The following is a 20,632-nucleotide window of genomic DNA, read 5'->3' as shown; positions in this document are numbered from 1 at the left end:
TCAATTCTGGATTTCTGGTCACATGACAGCAGCTGGGTCGCTGGGTGTGTTTTCGTCGGTTGTGTCGTCTGATCGCATGGTAGACAGTGATTTTAGGTACCCATTTTGTGCGTTTGGTCGGGTGCAAGCCTTTAAGGACCGCGATGTCATCAGAAAAGTTCGAGGACCTCGAGGAGGATTTCGTTTCACTTATGGAAGACATACGACGCAAACTGGAGAATGCAAAGGGACGGGGTGGCGTCGCCGAGAGCAAGAAGTCTCTGCTCCGTGAAGTGCAGCGCAAAGTGGACCAAGCCAGCAGCGTCTTACAAGAGCTAGAGCAAGAGGCGAGGGCGGCGCCGAACCCTTACCGCGTGCACATGAATTCCAAGACGCGAAAGTATCGCTCAGAATTGGACGATGTGAACAAGACCGCGGCGTCCCTGGCTGGCGGCGTCACGCACGTCACCATTGTAAGGCAGGACCTGTTAAGCCCGTCCAGTGTTCTCGGCGATTTTGGTGCCGGCGACCCTCAACGGAGCAGACTTTTGCAGATGAACGAAACGTTAGACAGAACCACAGACAGTCTGGCAAGAACTTTCCAAGTGGCCGCTGAAACTGACCAAATTGGGACGGCTGTAGCAGAGGAACTTCGCACTCAGAGGGAGTCTTTAGTACGCACTAAAGAGCGGCTAGAAGAGACCGACCAGAACCTCACCACGGCCCGCAAGATATTGCGCACCATGTACAGACGTGTCATGACGAACAAAATGATCCTTATCGTGATTATTGTTATCGAGATTTGTATCCTGGGAGCCCTGATCTACTGGAAATTTATCATGAAATGAAAGCCTGAAGGGCCTTTATTCGCGTGAAGTGTGAGATTGCTCGCCGTGCCTGACTGTCGAGACAACTGATCTTTTTACTTTCTTCTGTCCTCCCATCTGTAAACTTGAAACCAAATGTTGTATTTCTATAAACTGCGGTTGTCGTGAGACAACAAATTAGTTTTGCGGGTCTTAATTCGTGTCTGCCCCCACACCCCCATCCGCCACATTCCTTTTTTTTTTTTCAGTGCGCTTCATGCAGCTTTCATAAAATGTTAAATGTTGCAGACAGGCTTGTTTTCGTGCATGCCTTTTCACTATAGCATGGGGATTTATTGCTTTATAAGTGTCTTGATCTCAATTGTTACATACTATTCAGCGCAAGTTCACGTTTCCATCCGCGTTGTTCTATAACAAGTTGTATTGCGTTTATTAAAATTGCATCTATCAAGCCAAGCTGCGTAGTGCACCACACTGTATCAACTGACCGTGATTGCACGGTTCTTGCGCCGACATGCATTAGGCAAAGCATATTGCTATTTATTTGCACGAGAACGAGTTTGCGCTCAGCGGCGTGCTATCCAAAGCAGAGAGGTAAGAATCCTCGCGGATGAGCGCTTGCAAGCCTGTCGCCATAAGAGTGGGAGCCTTGCTTTTATTGCTAAAGATTGACGTATTGCAAGTAGCTTCTCCCGAGTGAAAGTGCATAAGTGGAATAGTGGAATGTGTATACCGGCCGTCTAATCAGCTCAGGTGTTTAAAAAACAAGTGGGCCAAAGTTGTTGAAAACCTCGAGAACAAGTACCGCTGGTTTAAGCTTTTCTAGATTTCGAGCACCATTTTCTGAAGCTTTAATATAGTAGGCTTTGTCATTTTTGAATCTGACTTGCACGAGGAGGAGGGAGGGGGGGGGGGGGGGTGCTGTAGTCCTGTAGCAGCGCCTGTAGTTGCACGGAACAGGTGATTGTTGGTCGACGTACTGGAGGGCCATCCTGTCATGCGAAATCTGTAGCACCGTGAAGCAGTGATGAAAACCTACCGTTCAAACATTGCAGAACACACGCCCACAGCTAGGAAGTTGCGAAAGCAGCGCGTTCTTTTATTTACCGCTTTCCGAAAACTTTTGTGGCCAAGTTATGGTAAACAGGTCACAAAAGTTTTTGGGAATCGGAAGCCGTAGAGGTTGAAGTGGTAACTGTTGTTGATTTGTCTGCCCTCATCATTTTTCTCGTATCGTTTTACCACTTCGACTTCTACGCCATTTGAGCTTATTCTAAACGCCGCTTGCTACTGAAAAAAACCTTATCCTACGCAAAAGCCTTATCTATGAAAAGCGTGCCGACTCACGACGGATCGATGACTTAGCGCTCAGTTGTTTACAGCAGGATTTAGCATATCGCTATATTTTTGTGATACGAGACATTGCTTATCTACCCGCAAATGGCGCTGCAATCTACAAAGCGCGCGCACGCGCGAAATGATGACGTAAGTGCACGTGATGCAAAACCGCCAAACGCTATTGGTCCATTTGTTTAGACTCGCCTGTATCGCGGGGAATTTAACGTTCGCGCACTCAGCTGTGGGACGGCCATTCGTATGTGGCTCTGCTGCTCTGACACAGCGGTCGTTACTCGGGGCCGACGAACTCGGAATTCCGGCAGCCAGTGACCGTCAGACGAGTAGCCTGCCACATGAAACGACAAGACAACGGCCTCTGAAGCGGCGAGCGTACCCACATCGTGAACGAGGTGACGCGCTTTGCCTGTGGAGGAACGCTTCAAACATGGCGAGGCGTAACGCGACCACGACCGTTGGCTACGCCGATGAAAACTCGAGGCCTATTAACCAGCCCTCCAAGCTAGCCGTGAACGCACAGAGGACCTCCGTGCCAGCCATTCCCAAGAGACAAGCACTGGGATGCATCCAGACTAACCGCGTGGCAGAAAAAAAGCCGTTGGCGAAGCGAGACTGCGGCAACCAGGTATGGCTGACGTACCGGCGCGGCGGCAGCGGGGGGCTGGAATTCTGCTACCATTGTTTATTGTTGCACATGCGTTGACGGAGAAATCGTTTGTCGTGACGGAGCTCGTGCCTCTTAGGCCTTTTGCTTATATCATAGCGCAGGTTGCAGTGACATTTTTCGACGCGATATATTGTAGTGCGCGGATCGCTGCTTTTGCCTGAACATTGAGCATCCTCGGGAAGGTTCAGCTAACTTGTAAACTCTCGTCTCTTGGGGTCAATGCTTAGTTATGGGTATCGCTTTTCCCCTGGATCTTTAACTTCAAATGTATATCGTGTTTTGCTGTCTGCCTACGGCGCTAACGTGTTCCATGTGCGCGCGGCGTGGGTCCCGCTACCCTTTGGCGGTGTCCATTGATTCTTCTCAGTTGCGAAAACTGTCTGCGGTTTCCTGGTAGGCATACTTTATTTCGCTTTAATTGTCATTGGTGAATTTTCGCCTTGCTTGATTTAGTCTACAATTAGTTCAAATATACGTGAGTACCGATCTGCGTTGCGGTTTGACGTGCTTCCCCACCCTCGTATTTGTGCGACTCTTACGCACCAAGGTACGACGCTCCGTTGTGCCAATGCCTCCTTTACTAGTAAAGGAGGCATTGGTTGTGCTCGTTTTCACATAAGTGTGTTGCTGCTATTCATTAGTTGGGTTGACGCAGCATTGCCTTGGAATAATTAAATATTCTATGTTTGCACTACATCTATCGTAACCTTGTTCACGCATAAGCCAACATCTCTCGGACCTGCTGTTGACACCCCGCAACACTGTTTCTAGGCGAGCTCGCGAAGGGTAGTGCTTTGCTAACGCACGCCACTCTTTTTGCCTGTTTCGCAGCCGCAGCAGCCAATTGCCCTCAGAAGGTCGGCACGGCTTGGAGCATCCACTACAGAGAACGCTCGGCCGACTGGCCGTTTCGATGTGTTCGAAGACGGTTCCTGCGATGCTTCCGAACAGAGTTGCGCAACGCGCACAGTTCAAGCTGCGGAGGCAGCTCCTTCTGGGAGCCAACCCCTCTGCCTCGCCGTTCCTTCGGCCTCCGAAACCTCCACGGCGATGCCAATGTCGCCCGACTGTCGCATGGACGATGAAGCAGTTGGTAAGTCGCGGGTGAATTGAGGGGTGTGATGTCTTTTACGAGTTCAAACACGCTGCTCAGAAATGCATGGTGTCGACAGCTGTCTCTCTCCCCCCTGCCCGACTCCTTTTCCTTGAATTCTTTTTTTTTTTTTTTCAGCGCCTGGTGAATCTCCCATGGTCCTGGACACGTCTCTCCACACACTTGAGCCTCTGAGCTATAGTGACATCCGGGATCAAGAAGCCAGTGCCGAATACGCACAGGACATTTGCACTTACATGAAGGAGCTAGAGGCAAGTTTCTTGGGAGAGGGTGACCTTCTTCGTTTTGTTCTGTCTTAACCAGCACAGCACTTGCTTTTTGTCTCCAGTGCCTGTTTCATCCTGTTCTGGTTGCACATTGTTGTGTTTGAATAGTAACTTTGCATACTGGCTTCTAACTTGCTAGTGCCATCTCAAAGTTCAAAGAAATGAAAGGATATACAGGGAGGCAAATGTGATGGTTGTGAACCTTTAATGTACATGTCCCATTTCCTCCTTCCCCTTCTTTATACTTTGAACTTGTGAAATCAATTTGCCAGTTATGTTATTGATTGTGTACTGCGACCCTTCCAAATGGTGACCTCCCAGATTTTTTCCATTCCTCTTTCATACTGCCATTTTAGCATACCTCCTGGCAAGCTCTTGCAATGCACTCATCCCTTTTCTGCATAACACTCTGACTTCTCCCTGAGCACAGCCAGTCTGATTCCCAGCTGCATTTCAGTGCGGTGAGGATATAAAAATAATCATGTGCAGTGATTTTAAAAAAATGCGAAATAAAAAAAAAAAAAAACTAGGTGGAACTTAATCTAGAACCTCTTGCTAAGTCTCTCATCGCCCCTGTGTTGCTTTGGAGCGCTAAATCTTGCCAACCATTTCATTTTCGTCATCCAGGTAAAGATGGCCTGCAAAGCAAACTACATGCGGAAGCAGCCGGACATAACTTCATCGATGCGTACCATCCTCGTTGACTGGCTCGTTGAAGTGGCAGAGGAATACCAACTGCACAATGAAACGCTATTCCTTGCAGTCTCCTACGTCGACCGCTTCCTGTCAAGCATGTCGGTGCAGCGTACAAGGCTACAACTCGTCGGCACAGCCTCCCTTCTCATTGCCGCGTAAGATCGCATCACACAGTTGCTTATGCAACAGGCAATCCTCAATTGAGTGCTCTTGGTTGTACTGTAGAAACCATTACAGTAACTTGAAATATACTTGAACTGTGGTCAAAGCAAGCTAAAAAAAAAAATGGGTCCTGGTAAATTTGTTTGTTCTTTTGCAACCCCCCAATGTAGTACACAGCCAAATACGAAGTATTTCTAGTGGTACCCTTTCTGGTCAGACATACCTTATTGGAACAGTTGAAGGACTCAAATTCAACTACTATGCATTGGTTGACATCTGCTCTTCAGTGTCGGTGCCAGCTACTTGTGGAGTGGTGATCAAGTCATGTGATGCACGGACCTTTTGTCTGTTGTGCAGATTGGCCTTACGATAACCCACCTGCTGTAAAGTTGGGATAGGCCTTCTGTATTTTGGAGAAAAACTGGAAAGTGACACTTTCTATGCAATAAATAAGATTGCCGCAAAACACAGGTCCACTATTAAACTGAGACCCTTATTGGTATTCAGTACAATAGAACGTCACTAATTCGTTAGTTTCAGAGGAAGAAAAGTTCTTGATTCTATTTAACAGAAATTCTATTGATAAATAATATTTTCCGGACTTTCATAAACTAGAACTGAGCTGTGATTGGTGCTGGCATACTAATTTTGTGTTCCCTTTAATAAGAGTAGACAGTACTGTATATCTTGATTTCTATGTACCTGTGTTACTGATAGCTTGGTATATTCTTGTTATGCAAAGCTAGAAGACTCCTGAACATGTGCAACACTATTTTCTTGCCCAGAATTTGTAAGCAATAAATATTGTGAAATATTATGATATTCGATTCAATATATATATATTTTTTCATTATTCAATTTGAAATCTACTATTTGGTATGTGCACACCCGTAATAACCAGGAAATTGCAAGTTTACTTGCTCTCATGCCTTCACGTCACAAGTGAACTTGGATAAGTCCCAAAATGCTAGTTTTGTGTTTCCTTCAGTAGCAGACTTCATTGTATGCTCCATGTATGGTCTTGGTTATGTGCAATGCATTTAGAGCTGGTGTGCTCTGTTTTGCTCTTCTTTGCACTTGTATGCAATGCATAATCCCTCGCTTTTTTTTTTTTTTTCTCCATTGTAGGAAGTTTGAAGAGATTTACCCTCCAGAAGTCAGTGAGTTTGTGTACATCACTGATGACACGTACACCAAGCAGCAAGTCTTACGAATGGAGCAAGTGGTCCTCAAGGTTCTTTCCTTCGACGTTTCTTCCCCAACGGCCTATGCCTTCTTGCTACGTTTCGCAGAGGTTAACAAGTGCCCAGACACGGTTACCTATCTTGCCCAGGTATGTGCGTTTGTGTATGGCTATAGTGGATGTGTAAAGGGCCCATTCTTGTTGATGCATTCCTTCATCGCTCTGGCTGTACCTAAATGGTTTTTGGCAGCAGTTGCTCAACAATAACCTGCTTTGGTGGCACGTTTTCAGCCACCAAGGTAGCTGAAATCAATCCATTATGGCATTCCTCGTAGCCCATGTTTTATTCTTTCAGGACTACTGACAAATTTTGTCCTGCTTTTGTGCTTATTCACTATAATTACACTACAAAGCCTCAATTTCTAGAAAGCACCGAAAAAAGTCTTGCACCCGCGCGTCATGTGTAGCTTCAGACCTTAAAAAAAGGAGACTCGTCAACTCGCAGAAAGCAGAGGAGATCAGCCGAGTGTGGTGTTTGAAGGCCTTGCAATGGCGGCAGTCTTTCTGCCAAATTTCTGCCTTTCCAACTTTTGCTTCTCTTGGAAGTGGGGGGGCACGGTCCCCCTTGGCTGCTGAGGGGGCTCGTCTTTAGACAGCACAGCCATAATGTGCATGTGTACTTGTCAGTGGCATCTGGTGCAAATAGACTGCCACAACAGCTTTTGGTGACCTGCAACAGCTGAAATTGATTGTACCACTTTCTCAAGTGTGTAAATTTCTCCTGATTGCCTTCTTACTCCAGCCCGCTAACTTCTTAGAGCTGTTAAAGACTCTCTAAAAGGTAACAGCTCATTTTTCATATTTCTTCATTTTCATTGTCTGCAGTACTTCTGTGAACTTGCACTCTTGGAGGACGAACCTTACCTTCAGTATCTCCCCAGCATCATTGCCGGTTCTGCACTCTGCTTGGCCAACCACACTCTTAACAGGCATCCATGGGTATGTTTTCTTCTTTTCTTGGTGCAGGCTTTGCTAAAAGCTGTTGGCGCATGTGCAAGCATTAAAAAAAAAAAAAAAAATGGTGTGGTGCCTAAGACATCTCGAGCAAGTGTACAAACGAAATTTGTCTTGTTTAGAATCTTCAGTTGCAGTGTTGCAATTTCGCATTTCTCACTGCTGCATGTTGCGTATCCACTTCAGGCACTGTGCACTATTGTGCAAAGCAAAATGGTGCGTCAAAAGCAAACAGCACTGATTAAACTACCGTATTTATTCTAAGGAGGTCACGATTATAAGGTGAGGGTGCCAGTTGGGAGTCCCAAGACAAAAAATTGCCTTATATTGGCTTCACGGCATTGCAGCACGCGCTGCCGTGACTTCGAGGCTAAAAATTGTGGGAAAAAACCTCTCCTTATATTCGGATAAATACAGTAATGTTTAAGGGGGGACAAGTCTCTTAAAATGACATTTTTGAAACAATTAGAATGAAACTTGCAGTTGATGTATTTCTACCAGCTGATTTTAAAAACTCAATTTTTTTCCTAGGATAAATATTTTTTATATCCAAAACTGGATGTTCTTTGTTTAGGGCCTAATTAGCTAATTAACAGCAACTTGGACGGTACACTACAGAACACAGAATTCGTAGTGTCATCAAGCTGTCGTTTTAGGCCATTTTGAAGCGAAGTTATAGATTGTCAAACTTGGTGATAAAAAAAAAAATTAAAAAAAGCCCACCTTAATACTTTTCTAGTATCAAGGTAGGCATATTTAGGTATGCGAGGACACAGTGCAGAAATCTGCTATTTCTGGCCAAAAGACTTTTCCAAGTTAGGCATGGCCCAGCAAAATTTCTGCCACATCTGTGCAGTATTAAAGCGGCAACTTGTGTTTTTACTTTTAGATGGCACCTCGAATAAAAAGTGCGCCTGTGACTGCCTTTCGCAAGTGAATTTGCGGCGCGGGGAAACAACTTCGCATGGAATGGCTACTATCATTGTAAAGGCTGTCTCACTCTTTTCTTTCTTTTTTTTTTTACCTCAAGCAGCGTTATCAAGGGTGCAAAGGCTGTTCAGTGAAGTCAAAAGCAAATTTTGGGCAATGGCTGCAATGAAGGCAAAACTCGAAGCACAACCAGTGCAGACAGAGTCGCTTGACTACGGTTTACTGCCATACGAGGCTTTGCTCAGTCACCTGATTTCATGGGAGACGTGGCTTCACACCTTCAAATCTTTTTTGACTGCCAGTTTTTGTGCACATTCTGCCCTGAAGTCTATTCACCATTTCTAGTGCGCGCACTTACATCTGTAAAGTGGCCCTGAAATTCTGCACATGCCTTGGCTTTGGAAAGCGGCATCGTTTTGCAAACTCTAGATGCCTCTTGCTGCGGTGATTACCCATGCAGCCTTCTGCCCCAGCTTGTCGAGATGCTGCCATGTTCACTCTAAGTGGGATTGTTACAAGTGGGCTCAACTGTATAGAGTGCTAAAATTGTCACTTTCTGAATGGTAGTTTTCTACCCAACCATAGCCACTTTAACTTTTCAAGAGCCATAACTTCGACAAATTCTAAGATGTTAAATTTTAGACTTATAGACTTAAAAAGCTTTAGTTTGTTATGCAGCTGTATGCTTTTCATCATTCTGAAGATGCAAGAACTAAATTTTGTATGGGCAAAATATATAATCGTTGGTTCCTGAAGAGGATGTGCTGTGTACACCTTGAAGTTCAGGTGCAGGCATTGTGTACTGTGATACCAGAACTACCACCATACTTTGCAGCTCATTCACCACAAATGGATGGTCCACTTTGATGATATGTGCATAAGTAAGACTTTAGTGAATATGTACTAAGCTTTATGTCTCAGCCATATTGCTCTTGCTAAACTATTGCACTTAATGTGCAACTCCTAGAAAATGGTAATCTGCCAAACATTTTTGCCATTTCTTGACCACATAGCATAGTTCACTATTCTTGTAACAAGTCTTGGATTTCATGCTATTACGATGCTCAATTTACTTTTCACTGTGACTTTGTCCTTTTCTTTCACAGCACAATTAAAAGTTCGGCAAATTTTTTTGTCCGTGCTGTCATTGTCACATTCTGTTATAACTGTCGTGTGCGAAAAATACAAACACATGGACTAGGTGACCTTTTTTTTTTTTTTTTAATGTTTATATACACATTGTGGCAGATTAGTGGACGCAGCACCGTTACTCTGTTGTGGCCAAACACCAACTACTAATATATACTGCTGGTCAGACAGCACAGCTCCCCTTGTAGGCCCAGCCATGTGCACAGAAGTTGATTGCTATGCTCAGTTTTATTGACACCATTCACAATGATATGCATGTGCAATAAAAATCTGTGGGTGTGCATTTCTGCAGGGCCAGGATCTTGTTGCCTTCTCGGGCTATGAAGTGCACGTTTTCCGGGAGTGCATCCATTCTCTGTACAGCACCTTCTGTAATGCACCCAGCCGCGAACAAAAGGCTGTGCATGAGAAGTTCAAGAATCCAAAGTGAGTACGGCTTTCGACTCTTCTTGGGTACTGTATCGCCGGAGTCCGATTGCACTCTGTGACAGCTCCTTCAGTTTAATGGAAACCAATCAAACTTGCCATTCAAATGAAGGGAGAATGTACTTCCTACAACTCTGCGCTGTCATGGTTTACTTATGGCAATAGACAGGTCGTGGCTGCATTATACAAGCATTTTAGCATGTCCTGCCGGATTGCAGTGTTCCACTGTTGCTTATGTTAATTGTCCAAGTTGTCCTACTTGGGTAGCCCAAAGGAGAACACGGAAATGCAAAATTGTTTGCATTTTCTTCGTTTGCTAGTTTGCGTGCTGTTAGCATTGTTTCAGCTTGTTTGGTCGATTTTGGGCCTGCTCCATTCTTGGTGGCATAGTGTTGCAAAATATCACGTGCCCGAGTCAACTCCTTGAATAGCACAACACTTTCCATTAAAAAATATCTTGGTGCATATTAGTACTACTCTAATTAAACTTTCGGGTAGGGGAACTTGCACCACTGATGAAATTGGTGTCTTGTTTCTTGTGCAGGTTCCACTCGGTCGCCCACCTAAAGCCTTCACAGATGCTGCCCTTCTAAGTCCTAGTGCACTCAACGGGCCATTTGTGAACAAAGGATTTGCCTGCACATATTTTTCTGCTTGATCGCTGGAAGCCTTTTGCATATGGCGTGCAATTTTCATCACCGCGCAATTTGTCATGACGTGTCTTGTATTCTGCAGTGGCGAAACATGCTCTTAGTAAACTGCACTGACGTCAGCATCCATGTTGTTCTGTCACATGACAGTTCTAGTATTTGTTGATAGGGTTTTAGCCTTTTAAATGCTCACCTCATTTTGCTAGACACTCGTGCACCTGCTTGTGTTGCAGGGCTTGTGTGCGTGGTGTCGAGGCCAATCTTGAATTTTTAATGGTTCCTGCATTCCGTGGGACATAATGGCCTTTTAAGCATTGTCATTTTTCCTGTACATAGATTGTGGTCCAAATTGTTTCGTTGAATGACAATAAATGTCTGAAACGCTGACCACAAAGTGACTCTCTCATTTGTTGCTTGTCGTCGTTGAGCGTTTCTTCGCTCAGTTACCCCCAGAGTGGCTGCAGCAACTGCAATGCTGGCCACTGCCTACATTTGGTGGCATGGACTGTTGACTAAACATGTGCCAAAACTCTCGCAAAAATTGCTATGCATGGCAGCTAAGGATTTTTTTTTTCTCCAACCACTGCACAGATTTTGAGTTTGTCATTTGTCTGCTCATTGTCAGGAATGCAGCTGCGTACTGGTGTGTGGATTTACACAGACCAGTGTGCAGCTGCATTCTTGACAATGAGCAGACAAATGACAAACTCAAACCCAGTAGCCTTATTCTTGCAAAGATGTGCGAGAGATTATTGAGGCTCCGGCTATCTGTCTGAGTAGTGAAACTTGTTAGTGCCCCTGCGGTTGACTTGTTAGGTAAGGATAGCCTTTTTGGATGACTAAATTTGGATGATGTGGTGCCACTGTGCATGGGTTAAATAGGTGGCTGTTTCCTGGAAATAAGTTAACGCTAACATTGTGGTGTCTCCCTTGTCCACTGGCGCTAAATATGCTTTCCAAGGCGGTTTACCAACACGCTCAACAAATGGCCACTATGCCAGATTTAAGTATCGCAATTCTGTAAACTGAACCTAAATACATCTGAAGTGAACAAAAATGGTGTATTATACACCACTCTGAAATGTACCACTAATTTGTGAGTAGGGCTTTTGCGAACTCCTTGTAAACATTGTTACAATTTTGTGCAAGCTGCAAATTCATATATTTTTTCACTTGAGCTCTAACTCGGTTTTTGTTAGTTACAGATTAAACCGTGCTATTTTTTTTTTTTTTAGCTTAGCAGTCTTTGGCAATTGTAAAAATTTGAGGTCCAAAATGAACATTCGACTAGCAAGAATTCAACGTTTCCTCTCAAATTCCTTTCAAATTGGTCCATCGGTGGTCTCGTATAAGAGCATTTGTATTTTGCGCAAATCTGAATAGAGCACTCCGAGTTGGCTCTGAGCTAAAGCTTCTTGAGGGCTTTCCTTTGTCCAGACAGTAATCTTTTCAAAACTTGTGTAAGCTGTCAACCCTGCAAATCCCGCAGCCTCCAAACACTCGTCCACAGACTACAGTCCTACTTCAAGCTAGGGTTTGAGCACTTGGCTATGGAAAAGGCTTCCCATCAAGAAAAGGGACAGTTATGGAAACAGTAGTTGAGCACACTCGCAGCAAACCATTTTATGAAGTGTTCACTATAGAAGTTTCATAGAGAATAGGGTCTCTCTACCGCCCCTGGAGCAACCTAGGCCCAGGCCCCAATCCGCTGGTCTGAATAAAGTTGTTTCACTCACAATAGGTGCCTGACAGCTGAAAGTAATCAATATGATAAAATTTCATCCTCAACATGTCATTAAAGCTTTTATCTCTCTCTCCAACACGCCTATCTGTTCCAGGATTTCGTGATCCTTTTGGTGCAGACACCCAGTAGCCAGATTTAAGTTATAAGAAATAACGCAGCATGGGAACATTATAGCAACAGGTTTATTTTACCATGGAACATACACAAGTTCATGCTGCCGCGGCCTCTCATTGTTACATCAGAGTAAACCAGTAATGTTGTAAGTGGGTTCGACTGAACTACTTTGTCTAATTAAAATGTTTTAATGTCAGTCTCCTGTTTATTTTTTCTTACTTAGATTTTCTTCTGTGCAGCGTTATAACTGCAACAATTAGCAATAAATCTGCATGTTTGCACAGTAGTATTCGAAGGCAGACAGATGAAGGGCAGCAAATCTGCAAGAACATTTGAAACCATCATTCCCATGCTAGTTGAATGACCGCAGCACCAGGGTTCTCTCTAGCAAGCTACAGCTTAGTAGCTTTCCATTAGTAGGAAACTACACAGGGTGCGCACAGGTCCTTGAAATCCTTGAAAACCCGTGAAATTTAAAGTGCGTTTTCAAGGCCCTTAAAAGTCCTGAAGTTTTTTTCCTTCCTTGAAAATCCTTGAATTTCGTGAGCAATGCACTCTGATATCGACATTGCGACCTCCTTTCTGTGGTAGATCGGCGTCGATCTGACAAGCTCCCCATTTCAGAAACCATACGCCAGTGCAAGCACACATGGTTCCATTTTACAGAACTGCAGGGAAAAAATGAAAGGCTTCACCGCGTCAAGCCGCGAACGGAGCGAGAGACTCGTGCCGCGCTTCGGTGCTGGCTCGGCTGGCAGTGTTTGTGTTGCTTTCCTCAACCTATCGTCCGTTTCACTCCTCGCCCGTCGGTCTGTCTTGTCCCACTATCCACTCTTGCGCGTGTAGTGAAGCTAAAGAGAGCTATAGTGGAGCAACTTTACCACTGATGCTCGGTTTGTTATATTATTGCTGATAAATAAGTATAATGACATTGCCTATGCTGAATGTTTTATGAACCAACCCAGCTAATACTGCAGAAGCCTGAGCAGCTGTTTTGAGTGTTCGTTGTGTTAACTTTTAATGTGGCGGACTTACAAGACATGTTTTACAAGATGGCAGTATACATCTGTTTGTTATAATATAATGGATGTGTAGCAAGACTACACTGAATGGTTCGGAAATGTACGGTAAACGTGCCCAGCTAATACTGGAGAAGTCAGAGTAGCTGTTGGAAGCATTCATTGTATTTCATGAACTTTTCTTTTTTTTTTTTGGTATTGTTGTGAACTTGCAAAGTGATCAAGGCTAGGCATTATTAACATCATTGGGATATACATTTTTTATTTTAGTGCAATAACCCTATGCTGAATGTTTTGAACATTTTGGTGAACTTTACCCAGCCTTTACTGGAGAAATCTCAGCCGCTGTTGTAAGCATTCATTTTGTGTTGTGATCTTGGGAAGTTATCAAGGCTAGACATTTTTATTGTAATTGTGATATACATTTATTTATTGCAAGTGCAATAAAACTATTCATTTTTGGAAATGTTGGAGTAAAGACATCCTACTTTGGATGGATGGAGCCCTTGAAAAACCTGTGACAGGTCCTTGAATTTTTGCTTTGGAAACCTGTACGAACCCTGCTACAACATTTACCAGGCAATGCTGTCAATTTGGAGTGGATTTTTGCATTGCCTACACTCGCAATAAAAACATAGTGCACCAGATATAACCTTTAGTGTTGGTGTACACATGCATATGCGACCCATTTTTGCCAATTCTGTCCAGTAGTGACAAGTAAAAAAAACCACGGACATGGAACTGCAGCTCATCTGAACCCTCTGCTTACACAATGTGACTCCATTTCACTTCAGTGTGCAGAGTATTTCTACACACTACTTTACTGAAGGCACTAAACCATGTTTGACGGATGTTCGACGTGTGGCGTTCCAACACCAATAGTGAATGCCTTCCCCATAATGCCTGCAGTCAATAATGAACTTGTGAATGTGCTTTGAGCCGATTATGCAAATTTTTTATGCATCCTTGGAGTTCAACCCAGTTTTCTTGTAACGACTATCTGGCCTATTTTCATGGGCCGACCCCGAAGATAGTGCAGTCTAAAAATGTGGGCCGACGTGCCAGTGGGGCGCGTGCGGAGCTTCTACTGGGCATATGTCCCTCTTCAATGAACCTCTTTGGCACCAACTTGGGTCACCGGGTATCGCAACAAACAACACATACGTAGATGTCTACTGCTTAAAATTTTTTTTTTACAGTCGCGCCCACATGTAGTGATCCCACTTAGTAGCAAGTTTTGGCTACTACAATTAGTCTGTCAGCAACCAAAACGTTTTGCAAGGAGTCGATGAGAGAACCATATGCTTATAATAACAGCCAGTGCCCTGCTTAGTTTGGTTACGACGAACAAAATGAACCGTAGCATGGGAACAGCTTTCCTTGCACAGAAAAACAAGGTGGCTCAAAATACCTGCTTTGGAACATACTTTAATGCGATTTGACATCGATAAATACAAGCATATATGCCATGAACATCCAAGTCCTTTTAAACCTTTGCCGATCACATACCTTCTTGTGTACATCACCGCTCTCACACTGAATATGGGAGGGAAACATTCCTCAATCGAGACACTTGCACAATAAAATATATATAAAGCTCCAACAGCAAATGGCATGTGTTCCTTAAGTTCAACACCACTTAGATAGAATTAATCTATGTTTTGAGTACATCACTCATTTGTTGTCACACATGGTCCAATGGTGTCCAAAATGTGCTGCTTTAAACCATCACAAACAATGCTTGCAAGCAGCTAAGACAAGCTGCAGATAACTGTACAGCTTTCCTAAACCATGCAATGGTTTCCCAATCGCACCACAAGCAAGATTAAGGACAACAGTGGCATTTGGTCAAGTACATGGATGTCCTGGTTTACGCTGGTTAGTCGGACCACAGATGGGAAAGGAATGATGATGGCAACCTTGAAGTTCATGTGCTGCAAATGACTCAACTTGTGAGAACAGGCTGCATTTCAACAAAAATTGGTCTGACAAACGAGCTGGAGAACCAATTTTTTAAAATCAATGCATACATTAAGTGGCAAAATCATCTCTCAATATTTAGATACCACAAATTGTTCTGAAATCTTGTCACGGAATGAAATTGTAAAGAATTGAGCTTGAGAAAAAAAAAAAGTTGTTTACAGTATTTCTTGGTTTTATGAAATGTTATTTGACAACTACGAAAGGCAGGTGTTTACCTTTTACTAATCAGAAAACAGCCTTATATGAATGAACGAAAGCACACCAGTTAGAAGCAGTGACCATAATGCGTGCCGTGCAGGCATCTAGGCGATGTTAGGAAACTGATGTTCTAAGCATGAATAGATTGTGGCAGTGGGCAATGATATATCCGTTCCATAATTTCTTGCACTGAACACAGATAAATACACACCTAAGTAACGTATGGACTTGCATCATGCTTACATTACGAAAATTGATGCGGTAAAGGCATCCATTGCTTCAAAGCAATGAAAGAATCTGATGTAACATCAGGTTGTGAGTAGGCTATCTGGTTGGCTCTAGCGTTCCAATAATCATGCACATTACGTATGTGATAAACTGACTGCCATGACTAGATTGCACATTTGAGAATGCAACATTATCCGGTGAAGCGTGAAAGACTACAATGCAAGCACCATGGAAAATACTTTCCCCGCCTTTTTTAACCATGCAACACTAATAAAAAACAGGGGTTACCAGACAAAGTTACGGGAATGCACTGCCATTCCTCTCCACTTTCTTAAAACCTCAGCGAATTAAGAATGTTCAACCAGATTTCTGGTGCATCACATGTTAACAAACACCGACACAATGTCTTAGTTGCCTTTACCGTAAACTGAAAAGTAATAGATTGTTAAGTCGTCATAATGCCAACACTTCCCCCTTGCTAGAAGGAAATGGAATTCAATCAGAAAATCTTTGGTATAAGTAGAAATGTGCACTGTACAACAAACAGTGTTCACCAGAGTGCAGCATAGCAATTTCTTCACTATTTCAATGATTATTCAAATAGAATCAGCTGCATATGGTGTACACATTTTATAAAACTCTGGGCGCATATTTGCTACATTGTTTGCAGCCCTTAACATGAGCAGCTGAGTCATGACACAGGTCAGCAGAAAGACAAAGGAAGATACTGAAGTTGCGGATGTTTCCTTACAACAATCGATTACATGCAACTAGCTTAGCAACATTGTGTAACAAGGCATATTTATTACTGGAAATTTAACTTGTAGCAATATCCAAAAGCTGATTTTTCTTTCTTTTCTTTTTGCAATTAGCAACCTTTCAAACATGTACAAACCTTTTTTGTCTAACACTAATGATGTTAAAAGATTAAATTGCACATCAGTGCATCCCGATATCGCCAATCATGACCAGGGCTGTATTCCGATTACGATCACCATAGGGATTGCCACAAATGAGTGTGCTCTGATATGCTTATGCAGCAGAAAGGCAAAGATATCTGTGTGATAACACGGCCTCTGAAATCAGACTGCAATCATGGCCACTAGTCTTCTGGAACTTTTGTACAATCTTCCACAACAGATGATGGCATTGCAAAGTGCATTCACCAGAGTTGCATGGGAGCTACAGTCATAATGAAAATCCTAAAACTGTTTTCTTCTGCTTGTAAGCAATAAAATTTGTAAAGCTCATTCTCATATGATATTTTATGCTGTTAAGAAACATTATACGTAGTAACATTACTGTAAGACAACCATTTAGAGAGCCTTCAACATAAGGAAGGCAGCGTAGTCAAGATAGCGACAATAGGGTGTGTCGACAGTGGCCTTGTACCTTTTCTCATAACCAGGTCTCCTTTAGTGCTTCTGTTGCATCAGTCACTAAACATAAGAACCATAGTGACTAGGGTGTCTAGTGACTCAGCACAAAGGACAGACAACACCACACAAGTGCCGACTTTTGATGTCATCATCGTTTTACGCTCCATTCATTCGTTCAGCATCTGGGTGCCCTTCCTCGTGGAGATCGGAATCAGATGGCGCCTTGAGTATGACTCTAGGACAAACTTTTCATTGCACAGTTCTTAGAAAATGTGGTCAACTTTTGTTCACGTAACTGCCTCAAAAGCACTCGCTGCTTTTAGTGTAATAACGTTACCATTCGCAGCAGACATGCATAATCTTCACAGCTGTGTTCTTATCTGCATTTGTGCATGAGGTTACTCATGTTCCAAGGTAGGGGAAGCACATAGTAACAACAAAACTTTGAAGCTGTACACGTCAAGTGTTTAACAAAAAAAAGAAGAAAAGACCTAAGGGGTAAAGAACTGCTCACCTACATTGTTCATCTTTGCTTTCTACATGGGTTTGTACAACAAGATATAAATTTTGTTCTGCTTTGGTTTACTGCACAAAACAGACCAGAAAAAAGAGCACGAGATTCAACTTGTCATGTCACAAAAGGTTGACCAATAAAACAGTAGTTCAGCCCATGCCTAACATGCTGATGTATGAGAGTGAAAAGAAATAGTGCAACACCATGTGTGAAACAATCTCTATGCATAAGTAAAGTGAATTGAGAAAAAAATACATTCTGCCAGGTGAGCCTTCACTGGCTGGAAAACGTGACAACACTGAATTGTGGCACAGCCTGTATACCAACGCACTTGCACGGCGTATTTAACACAAAGAAGAGAGTCACTTGGGTACATCCATGCACAGACATACAGAGACTCGGAAGCAGTCACACTTGGTATGTACACTGTGCAGCTGACATTGCTGACGCTTCCAAAGCTCTTGCTGAGAGTGGAATGTGTGCTCGTGGCTTGAGTGTTGTTCTTCAGACACCTTTTGGCTTTGTCTTGGTTGAGTCGTATGCACGAATAAGATCAGCCTGGATAATAATGAGAAAAACATGCACTTTTGAGCAATATTATCTTACTATAGTAGTTTCTTAAAGAAGTACTGACATATTTTCAATATTTTAGAAACTCTAGCATATGCTTCTCACGTGTAAAATAATGACACTTTGCAAGTAGGAAGGTTGGGAAACACTTATACAAAACATTAACTTGAGTTACGACTTGAAATGCACCTGGCATATGGACCCTGGTGTCATCAACACAATCGTGACGTAATAGTGCAGCACAAAATTTGCTGACATTGTGCAGTAACAAGGCTAGATATAATGATGTTGCTCATAAAAAAAAAAATAAAAAAAAAATGATTGAGCGCTGCGTGCATTTCTTCGGGCTGCGCTTGCTTGTAGCAGCTGCAGGAAAACCCCACGACACATCCACCTCCGAGTACTGAAACGGAAACTAATTCACAGAAACAAGCGTTACGTACAGTAAATTATTTAGGGAACTCTGACACTTGCCAGTATGTTTTCTAGCGTTTAGAAGGCAAACTGAAAATGTCATGTCAGTATTTTTTTGAAGAAATTAGGGTAATGAGACCTCAACAGTTACTTCTTGGGTGCCTTTTCTTACTTCAAAGCATGCATATTAGCTTAGTAGCACTGCTCAATGGACATGTACTATCAGATACAAAAGTTTAGAGACTGCAAGAATGTAGAAAAAAAGTATGCATCCTTGCTGCCTGAGCTCTCCGGCCACAAATAGTAGCATATCATGTTGACTGCAGTTGTGAGTGCCTGCAAGACCTTTCCTCCAAAGTTACGAGATGAAAATGTTTACAGTGAACTTTTGGTCTTGGTTGCCCTAAAGCATAAGTGTGATAGACACTCAGAAGATAGTGGCCTACAACTGGCAAATTGTGTGCTCTCATATACACCTAACAACCCATTTTCGCATGTTACTTGGTGCATGACTTCAAGGACATTAGTTTTAGAGAAGTACCCGATGCAGACATACATCATGACGTAATAGTTCAGTGGAAACCCGCTAGGTGGAGAGAAGTAATTAACAGGAAAATTAAAAGGAAAATGAGACATGCATCATGTGTAAGCACCCAAGATTCAAATCATCATCTTGTCTTTTTAACTGTTTGTCTCGGATTTTGCTCTAAGTACAGCAAGCCACATACAGTGTTCTGTTGTGGCCTGCTGTATCTAAAACTTAGTTCAGAAAAAAAAAAAAGAAGAAGAAAACAGCGCAGTGAAGTGGAAGAAGAGAATCAAGGTCACCTGAGGCACTACTCCATGTTCTTCTTGAGAGAAGGCGTAGCCATCTGCAAGTGATAAATGCAAATGTGTATTTGGTGTGAGCTGTTATGCAAGCATTATGAAATAACAAAGAAGACATGCTCATTTCTCAAGAACATTAGCAACAATATTTTCGAAAATAAATCGGAGAAGGATGTTCACCTCAGTGGTTGACTTCGTTTTATACCTGTGCCATACCCGACCATTAAAAGCAACAACAGTTAAAATCTGCGAGCTGCACTAGCTCACACAATGGGCGCGGGGCCTGTCAAGTCAACACGATTGCTGGCTTTTTGAGCCAGCAATCAAATTATAAAGAAAAAACATCAAATAATTTTTGACTGCTAAAGTATTCCTTACAAACCTTATGCATTTTGTGGTAAGAGTTCGACTACTAGTAGAGAAAATAAAGGCAAACTTTAATTTCTTGAATTTTCTGCTGGAACCCCAGCACCAGTATATCAGTACAATGTCACAGATTTCAAAGTATTCTTTTGTATTTGGGCTTTATCATGCAGTCTAAGTTATTGGCACTTGCAAATTTTAGTCTTTGACTCCTTCATAATACAATATAGTCCATCTTGTGGTCCACAAAATTAGCTAGGTGCAAGCAGACATCATCACAATCCATAATATTGTCATCGCCCATGTTTCATTTTTGCTTATTTTCTGGCTTATACCAAGCCTCTTTTCACAGTTAACAGTGACTTTTTGGTATTGCAGAATGTTAATTCACTAATAAATCTCAACTTATTTGTCTCTTTAGTGTCCCTTTAATGGTCACTTCTTTTAATGGTACTCTGAAAGCACATGTGACAGGGGTGTGAAGGAACAGTAATGGCAAATGTTACATACAGCTAGGGTGATGGATAACTACAAAGAAGATAATTACAAGAAATGTGCTGTCAAGTAAGTGTATGTAAAAAACCCGGCAAGGTACATTGCCTTCTTTTAGCCTAGGTAATGTAACCATGACATGTGAACTATACTGGAGTTTTGGGTAAAAGCATGCATGCGATGTAAGTGTGCATGCAGAAGAGTCATTTTGCCAAGGCAACGTATGACCCATGCAAACAACAAGTCGTGGCAGTTAGACTTCAATGTACATAATGGCGGGGCCACATTCTGGAATTATCACCATCGAAGATACTTCACATTCGATGTGATGTCTCAGTACAACAAAGGGCTTTCTGTGATTCTACGA

The 20,632-nt window shown here is 42.8% G+C and overlaps 3 protein-coding genes across 3 annotated transcripts in view; 2 read left to right on the top strand and 1 right to left on the bottom strand.

The window, feature by feature from the left end:
• Positions 1–9: 9 nt before the first annotated feature.
• LOC119449684 (vesicle transport through interaction with t-SNAREs homolog 1B) lies at positions 10–988 on the top strand. Its single transcript, XM_037712918.2, has one exon. It carries the CDS (start codon positions 144–146, stop codon positions 825–827), a length of 684 nt encoding a protein of 227 aa, XP_037568846.1. The 5' UTR covers positions 10–143; the 3' UTR covers positions 828–988.
• A 1,279-nt stretch (positions 989–2,267) lies between these two features.
• Positions 2,268–10,813, top strand: LOC119449683 (cyclin-A1). The gene is made up of 8 exons (XM_037712917.2): positions 2,268–2,787; positions 3,661–3,922; positions 4,061–4,194; positions 4,837–5,060; positions 6,196–6,400; positions 7,136–7,249; positions 9,636–9,769; positions 10,314–10,813. The coding sequence occupies exons 1-8, from the start codon at positions 2,305–2,307 to the stop codon at positions 10,360–10,362; spliced, it is 1,605 nt and encodes a 534-aa protein (XP_037568845.2). The 5' UTR covers positions 2,268–2,304; the 3' UTR covers positions 10,363–10,813.
• Positions 10,814–14,704: 3,891 nt separating this feature from the next.
• LOC119449682 (probable phospholipid-transporting ATPase IA) overlaps positions 14,705–20,632 on the bottom strand; it is a 108,358-nt gene continuing 102,430 nt past the window's right edge. The window contains exons 41-42 of the mRNA XM_049665398.1: positions 19,411–19,454; positions 14,705–18,156 (exon numbers count right to left, since the gene is read on the bottom strand). Coding sequence (XP_049521355.1) covers positions 18,103–18,156; positions 19,411–19,454 — 98 coding nt within the window. The 3' untranslated portion in view covers positions 14,705–18,102. The remainder of the gene's footprint in view (positions 18,157–19,410; positions 19,455–20,632) is intronic.

This window comes from Dermacentor silvarum, chromosome 4 (genome assembly GCF_013339745.2).
Source record: "Dermacentor silvarum isolate Dsil-2018 chromosome 4, BIME_Dsil_1.4, whole genome shotgun sequence".
Classification (NCBI taxonomy): domain Eukaryota; kingdom Metazoa; phylum Arthropoda; class Arachnida; order Ixodida; family Ixodidae; genus Dermacentor; species Dermacentor silvarum.
The sequence above is the reverse complement of the archived record's forward strand: the minus strand, read 5'-3'. Positions and strand labels throughout refer to the sequence as shown.